The sequence below is a fragment of the Lolium rigidum genome, chromosome 1 (assembly GCF_022539505.1).
Source record: "Lolium rigidum isolate FL_2022 chromosome 1, APGP_CSIRO_Lrig_0.1, whole genome shotgun sequence".
Classification (NCBI taxonomy): domain Eukaryota; kingdom Viridiplantae; phylum Streptophyta; class Magnoliopsida; order Poales; family Poaceae; genus Lolium; species Lolium rigidum.
The window spans coordinates 59,412,055-59,420,652 of NC_061508.1; the positions used below are offsets into that span (position 1 = coordinate 59,412,055).

Sequence of the window (8,598 nt, forward strand, 5' to 3'; positions counted from 1 at the left end):
TGGCATGGATCCCGGTCGACATTCCTCACCTTCGGGCGATAACACTTACAGATTCACGGACGTGTAAGGTGAAGTGTCCCGCCGCGGGTATATCGGGGGCTAGACTGTGCCAAAGGGTACCACACATGGTTTTCCATATGTCCATGGACTAAACAAACCTAAACCTATGAAAAGGTATATTGGTGGAACGTCGCTCGGAGAAATCTAGGGGGTAGACCCGCCGTCCCGATGTTTTGGGGGGGAAGGAGGGGGACGGCCGCGGAGCACTCGAACCCTGATATATGTGGGGGATGAGCATGGAGAGTAATTTTGTATTTCACATAGTGTAATAAATAGTCATCAAAAAGAAAAACTAATTAACAAAATAAATATAAGTAGTAGATGAAATAAAATAGTTAAAAAACAAAAAAAAAAGTATATTGGCGCACGGCAAAGGGAGAAGCGCACGGCAAAGGACCCTTTGCCGTGCAACTTGTCTGTCTGCACGGCAAAGTTTGGCTGCACGGCAGTGCCCAGGCCTTTGCCGTGAGCTGTTTCTTTGCCGTGCGGCTTGCAGGGACTTTGCCGTGCTACAATCTTTGCCGTGCGCTGCTCCCATTCTTTGCCGTGAGAAAATTCTTTGCCGTGCGCCATATCTTTCTTTGCCGTGCTTTGTTTCTTTGCCGTGCGCTGCTCTCATACTTTGCCGTGCACTTTTGGGTTGCCGTGCGCTCTTCTTGCTACGCACGGCAAAGAAATCTTTGCCGTGCAGCAGCTCACGGCAAAGTTTGGCTGCACGGCAGCGCCTGATTTTCCCGTAGTGCCTTAAAAAGGACGGGCACGCTGCCTCCATCAATGCCGATGTTGGAGTTCACGCACATGTGCCAGAAGTTGAAGCGGCCGGCAGTGACGGCGAGCAGAAGGTGAAGCGCATATTCGACCCAGACAGCCCTAGAACGTACGTCGGAGAATGCGTTCCCAACCTAGATATAGGTCGAAGATGGTCCGTTTACGTCGCGTAGCTGGGCCGGGTTACTTGTGTTCCCCTAGTACGTACCCTCCCTTGCGTTACACAGACGACCGGACGTGCTTGATCCTAATTCGCAAAAAAATAAGGATGTACGTACGTGATCCTTGCCTAAGTTTCAATTGGCACGGCTCCCTCCCTAGCTCCCGTACCCGCGCGCCACCTCCCTTTCATATGCGTCTCCACTTTCCATCCCGTCTATCCCCAAGATCTCGGCGCTCCCGTTGCACGCGCAGCCTTTCCATTCCACTCCACGCGCCCGCCGGCAACGAACCGTTCCTTCCTTCCTACCGTTTGAAACGGTTGCGCATTGGGCCCCTTCCCGGTCCGTGTGCTGTGCGCGGCCGAGTCTTCCATCGATCGCTTCCTATCCTCCTAGACACACACACGCACGGAGGGTTTAGCCGCCGGCGTCCGTTCTCTCCTACTCGGCGTGGAGCGGCGGCGGTGCTGGTGGATTGATCACTTATGGGCTGCAAAGGCTCCAAGCACGCGCTGCTGGACGGTGGCGGCTGCGGGCCGCGGGCGCCCGAGCCGCTGAGGTGCTCCGGCCTCCTGCCGCGCCACTCCGTCGCGCTCAGCTCCTGCACGCTCGGCACGCTAAGCCTCGACCGCGCCACGGCCGCCGCCGCAGCCTCCACCGCGGTTTCTTTCGGTCGAGCGGAGCGGACGAGTACGGCACGTTCGGTGAAGGACGGCGCCGCGGGGAGGTGCCGCTCCACGCTGTGGCTCCCGGCGTCGTCGCCGACGACAGACGAGCCCTCGAAGCGGCAGAGGCGGCCGCCGCCCCGAACACCGACCAAGACGCCGGCGCGCGACCCGGAGGAGATCAACGTGTGGGAGCTCATGGAAGGCCTCGACTCCGACTCCGACTCCGACGACAACGCGCTGCTGCGTTCCGCGGCCGGATCGCCGGAGTTCGACGAGGACGTCCTCTCGGCCTTCCGCGACGCGCTCGCCGAATTCTCGCCGCCTCCCCCGGACGACCCCGTCAAGAAAGAGGAAATCCAGGTGTTCGCCGGCGTCGTGCGCGCGCGGCTCGACGCGTTCCAGCAGAGGATCGACGGCGGCGGCAGGCCCGGAAAGAACTCCTCCACGCCTTCCCCGTCGCCGCCGCCGGAGAGCGCGCGGCGGGTCGTCCTGTACCTCACGAGCCTCCGCGGCGTGCGGCAGACGCACGAGGACTGCTGGGCGGCGGCCACCATCCTCGCCGGCTACGGCGTGCGCGTCGACGAGCGCGACCTGTCCATGCACGCCGGGTACAAGGACGAGCTGCGCGCCGCGCTCGGCCTTACTGGCCCAGGCAACATCGGGCTCCCGCAGGTGTTCGTGGACGGATGGCACCTGGGCGGCGCCGAGGACGTCCGGCGCATGCACGAGTCCGGGGAGCTGGCGGAGGCGCTCGAGGCCTGCGAGCCGGCGCCGGGCGTCGGGGTCAAGGAAGGATCGGGCCTGCCCGTGGAGTCGTGCGGGGGCTGCGGAGGCGCGCGCTTCGTGCCGTGCGACGGCTGCTCCGGCAGCTGCAAGGTGTTCGTCGAGGACGAGGACGGCACGGGCGCCTTCAGGAGGTGCCCCGAGTGCAACGAGAACGGGCTACTCCGATGCCCGATTTGTTGATCAAGAACATACTAGCGTTAATTGTCCGGGTTTTTTTTTTTTTTTTGCTGCTGTGCCTTTAAGATTGTACAGAGAAAAACAAAAGCTGAAATTTGCCTTCTGTCTTGGGATTGCAAATTTGCAATGAGGACTGACACTGCTCCGGTTATCCATCGGTTTCGATTTATCAAGACACTTCTCTGTCGATTAATAACTCTGCGTCCTAGAGAATACAAGTGGTTCTGAACCAACCCCCCTGCACTGTGGAGTCTATGACTGAACCATGTCAACAGAAGCTCTTCAGTTCTCAGAGTCTGAACCATGTTCAGCAGGGAGCATACTCAGAACAGGGGCACCGATGAACCCAAATATTTGTGATCAAAACTTCAAATGTGGAGCACAATAGATAATCTTTAAGATTAGCGTCCTCACTTATATTGCCCTAGATCTGTGTGGCTCGTGAGAACGACCACTGCACTGTGGACTATGAGTACGACTAGACCATGCGAGCAGAAGATGTTCGGTCTTCAGAGTCAACCTATGTTCAGGGCGTGAACCATGTGTCCCAGGATTCGCTCCAATGACCATCAAGTGTGCTCGTGTGCATGATGTCGTGTTGATGGCAGTTAGTACAACTACCTATCTCGCTCGACAGTATTCTCACACAACCTGGTGGAAACTTCATATCATGCATGTACTCCGTATAACGTACCCCGCGAACTACATTATGACCTCGTGACTTGGGTGGTCGATCGCTAGCAGAAATGGGAACACTCGACGCCATTGATATGTAACAGTTCACCCCCAAAGAACTCCGTACTAACATAAGAAAATTGAACTAGTTCCACCCACGTTGTACATGTACCCCTGGAAAATCAATGACGTGGAAGACCATGGCGGCCATGGCCTATGGGCAACCAGCTGCCGGCAAGGACAAAGCGAGGTTTTTCACCGAGGTTGGTGATGACGGTGACCGACTTCCGGTATCGTTTCCTTAACCAAGTAAGTAAAACCATGACCCGTTCATCAAGGACAAGGCGTCACTTTACGCTCGAAGAAAAAAGGTTAAGGCGTCACTACAACTCATAAATTTTGTCACACTCGTGTCACCCGGAATGAAAGAAAACGCCAGCAAGATAAAAGCGAAGCGAGAAATTAGACACGAATCGATGCAAATTATCTTGACGTGTCACTTTGTTTACTTTTTTTTTGTTGCTTATGTCCTTTGCAACTTTGGTTAATATCCGGAAAGAGGAAATGTGCGTAAGAGTATCTCCACCGGCAGCCCCCAAATAGGCGCCGACAAGGGCGCCGGCACCTCTGTTTGGGAGGGCGCCAGCATCTCCTTCTGGGGGGCGTCGGCAGTGCATCCTCCATTTGGTAAGGCTGCTCCCACACCGACGCCTCCCAAACGGCGGCCCCAATTTTTTTTATTTTTACAATATTTTGAAACAACATATCAATCACATTTTATTCATACAATCACACAAATAGATTTAAATTATGCATACAATCAATCAAACAAATATAATTAAATTATTCATACAATCAATCAAATAAATAGTACTTCAATTATTCATATAACCCAACAAACAAATAGTACTTAAATTATTCATAGAGGCAAACAAATAGAAATAAAATCATGCATTGTATGCTGCTCCTCTCCTCGCCCACAAATTCGCAACTAGATCCGTCTTCAGCTGTGCATGTACACCTGCATCTCGAATTTTATTGTGCATATGAAGAAAAGCAGCAAATTCTTGGGGTACATGCTATACCTCAGCTAGTGGCCCTTGATAATCAAATGGATGATCATCCTGCACAGGTGCATCACGCTCGCTCTCAATGATCATGTTGTGGATGATCACCCATGCGTTCATCACCTCCCACATCTGTGCCTCAGACCAAGTGAGAGCAGGGTATCTGACAATGGCGAAACGCTGTTGAATCACCCCAAAAGCATGCTCAACATCCTTGCGTGCTGCTTCCTGGCATGTTGCAAAATAGGCTTCCATCTCGTTTGATGGAGAGGGAATTGTCTTCACAAATGTAGCATACGTCGGGTAGATACCATCAGCTAGATAGTACCCCTTGTTGTATGCGTGACCGTTTACCTCAAAGTTCACGGCAGGAGCTTATCCCTCAGTTAGCCTGGCAAACACCGGAGAGCGCTGCAGCACGTTGATATCATTGTTTGTTCCTGCCATGCCAAAAAATGCATGCCAAATCGAAAGCTCATGGTCTGCCACCGCCTCAAGAATGACACTGCACTCACCAGTATGCCCCTTATAGATCCCCTGCCAAGCAAAAGGACGGCGGTTCCTAGACAGTCGGCGGTGTCTATTGCAAGCAGGGGGGCCGCGGTGGCGACAACGACGGTGGCGATCTAGAGGGGTGGGAGTCGGCTCGGGCGTGTGTAGGAGGTGGGAAATCGGTGTGTCTATTGGACTACCAACTGGAGCCCACGCCTGTTTTCAGATGTGTCGCGAGGTGCCGGCGCGTCCGATTCGCGCCCTTGGCGAAAGGGCCGGCACGGGGTTGCCGGCGATTCTATTGGACTCTAAAATTGGCTGGCGCCATTTGGGGTGCACTGGTGCCTGGCATGCATGGCTTCGAGCTGCTCTTCGTGCTCATGATTTTGTTCCCTCCACAGTAGACACGTCACTGTTTCTGCTTCAGCGTCCACAAGTCACTATGTATCTCCTGGTATATGTTGATGATATCATCCTCGTCAGTTCCTCTGCTACTGCCACTGATCGCCTTGTTGCTTCTCTTGGGGCTACTTTTGTTGTGAAGGACTTGGGGAAACTGCACTATTTCCTCGGTCTTGGAGTGACTCATGATGATACTGGACTGTCTCTTACTCAGAAGAAGTACTTTCAGGACTTACTTCGATGTGCTGGCATGCTTGAGTGTAAGGCTGCCATGACTCCTATGTCCACCTCAAATGTGCTCACATCTGTAGATGGTGCGCTACTGTCTTCTGAGGATGCGACCGAGTATCGCAGTGTTGTTGGAGGCCTTCAGTATCTCACTATCACCAGGCCTGATATTTCATATGCGGTCAATCGCGTCTGTCAGTATCTACACTCACCCAGAGATCCTCATTGGGCCGCTGTGAAGCGCATTCTGCGCTATATTCGCCACACGCCATCTTATGGATTTCGTCTTTGTTCTGCTCCCTCAACCTTGCTCTCTGCGTTCTCTGATGCGGACTGGGCTGGTAGTCCCGATGATGGGCGATCTAGGGGGGATATGCAGTATTCTTTGGTCCTAATTTGATCGCCTGGAGTGCTCGCAAGCAAGCTACAGTGTCTCGGAGCAGTACTGAAGCTGAGTATAAAGCTGTGGTCAATACCATTGCTACACTTATCTGGGTGCAGTCTTTGTTACAAGAGTTGCGCATTCCGCAAGCTCGGCCTCCTGTTCTTTGGTGTGACAATATTGGGACAACATACATGTCGTCTAATCCTGTGTTTCATGCCCGGACAAAGCACATCAAAGTTGACTATCATTTTGTGAGGGAACGTGTTGCACGGAAGCTTCTTCAGATCAGGTTTATCTCCTCCAAGGATCAACTTGCTAACATCTTCACAAAGTCACTGTCCTTGCTTTGTTTCAAGGCTATAGACGCAATCTTAACTTGTTAGATGTTAGATGACAGAGTTAAGATTGAGGGAGGGTGTTAGACTATATTTATACGTATAGCTTCTGTGTATCTGTAACATTGTACATGTTGTACGCTATAAATATAAACCCTATGGCAACTCTATTGGGTGTTGAGCGTTCCCAAACCCTGTTTTACAGACGGCAACCTCCCGGCATCAGGCCAAGAACAGTCCAAGAGCCTAAAAGTGCACCTACTATATATAAACACTACTTGCACCGGCACCTCTCCTCCACCTCCCTCGACCGGCAACGCCGGCGAGTTTGGCTTCAGATCAGGCCGGTGCTCTCGAGAACTCTCTAGCAGGAGGGGAAAGGGGAAAATCTCCCGCTACACATTCACGAAGTTAGAAATCCACTTACAAATGTGAGACAAATGCTTCATATCTTTTGTTGTGAAGTGAATAGAGGCACTCGTCGCTGCTTTGTGGAGCCGTCTAAGGCAGTATAGAAACAAAAAGCCTCGCCGGAAATGTATATCATTCTTGATGTCTGAAATCATGTAGGGAAGATGTGGATTTATAACAGTTATCCAACTCAGATCAATCCTGGCAATGCATTATGCATTACCCATTGTACCCTTCCTCTCAGAAGGTTAATTTATACTCTAGCTTGTTGCAGGACCTCATCCGGTTCAGAGCTGGCCGAATGGAAACACAAATTCCTTGCCAAAGTGTATGTATCATTGTTTATATCTGAAACCTGTTTGAGAAGAAGTGAATTTGTAATAGCTGTCCAACTCAACTCGATCCCAGTAATCAGGACGCCAATGTTTACACCAGCTTGCTTCATCAGGCCTCTCAGCTATTTATCGGACCGCCGAGAAAATCATTCCATGCTCCTACTGGATGACTGAAATGGTCCTGCAAAAATGCATCCTATTTTCATAGTGGCAGCTTGTCCCTCTGGTCGAGATTTCGGCTTCCTGAATCCCGACCGCTTCAACAATCGCAAGTTGTGCAATCTATCTATTCCGTACAAGTATCCCTATATGATATTCTGAATACGAACCTGTTTTGCCTGGCGAGTTCTTACGAAACCTACACCAGCATTTCAATTTTTTTTTCAAAACTGCAACTTCAAGAGGGTTGGTGTAGTTGGTCCTGAAACCGGTGCAGCAGAAAAACACCGGGGAGGCGACACGAAAAAGTTCAGCGATCGGTATTAGTGTCACGCGTGCATGCAACATAAAGACAGCAATCGATTGGTGGATGTCGCCAAGGAGGACGGCACCGCCAGCCGCCAGGAACTTGGATTCGGCTTTCCACGTGCATTCGCCTTTTTTTTTTGAGAGTTACACATGCATGCGGCCGGCTATCACCAAATCAAGTTGCGTTTCCTCTTTGGAGAAGCCCATTTAGCACTGCAGGCCTGAAATATACTCTTAGGCCCGTGGCACAGCTACGTTGGACCATATCACATCATTTGAGGTGGCTCCAATACACCAACTACGTTCGTGCCTACCAGGCATGTATCCTTCGAAAAAAAAGGTACATGTGGGGGGCTCATTTCCTCTCTGGTTTTCTCTCTCTTCCCTCCTTTCTGTTGAGAGTCCCCCACGTGAAACCAGCGCCCCTCCTCTTCTCCTCCGGCGGCTGCGCCGCTCGGAGTGGGGATGGGAGGGGACGCTGGGCCTCTCTTGTACAGGGTAGTTGTAGGTTTGCTTTTAGCTTGCAGGTTGCCTCTTTGGCGTTTGGCCTTGTGCCGTTGTATCGGAGACTCCTCTTGCCGCACGCGGGCAGCGACGAGAGGTCGCCGGCGTGTTCTTCTGGCTCTCGTCCATGGTGGAGGAAGCAAGAGGGATACGGATCTGGCGGAAGCTTCCTGAATAAGCCCGCTCTGAATCGTGGCGATTTGGAGATTTCAATTCCTTCTCTTGCCCGTCTTGGTGGTGGTGGGGATGAGGAGTTGGATTCTTTTCCAGATTTGCCTCGATCTATAGTTCCAGAGGGAGAAGCTGAAGCTGCGGGTACGTTCTGGAGTTCATCCCCAGCGGCGCTGATGTCAAGCCGCTGGCTTTTCTGGCTGGCAAGGCGGCCACTCCAACCTCTGGCGTCGCCTCTTCTGCTGCTCCTCAACGATCGGCGTCATGGTGATCATAACCTCCAGGCCTGTTGGCCGATTCGGAGGCCCTTGTACTTCAACGTGGCTTCCATCGCCCGCTCCATCCCAAGTGGTTTCGTCCCCGGTGATCTTGTGGGTGGCCACGATCTGAAGTTTGGATGCAAGCTCGGTGGAGAAGAAGGACGTGATTGCATTTTATCTTTTCTCCTGAGGGTCCTTTTTAGAAATCTTGGGAACTATGCTGTAATTTCTTTTATTTCTGAGCT

General features: G+C 52.1%; 1 protein-coding gene across 1 annotated transcript; it reads left to right on the forward strand.

Moving 5' to 3' along the window:
* Positions 1 to 1,474: 1,474 nt before the first annotated feature.
* Positions 1,475 to 2,623, forward strand: LOC124708490 (uncharacterized protein At3g28850-like). Its single transcript, XM_047240179.1, has one exon. The coding sequence runs from the start codon at positions 1,475 to 1,477 to the stop codon at positions 2,621 to 2,623; it is 1,149 nt and encodes a 382-aa protein (XP_047096135.1).
* The last annotated feature ends 5,975 nt before the right edge of the window (positions 2,624 to 8,598 follow it).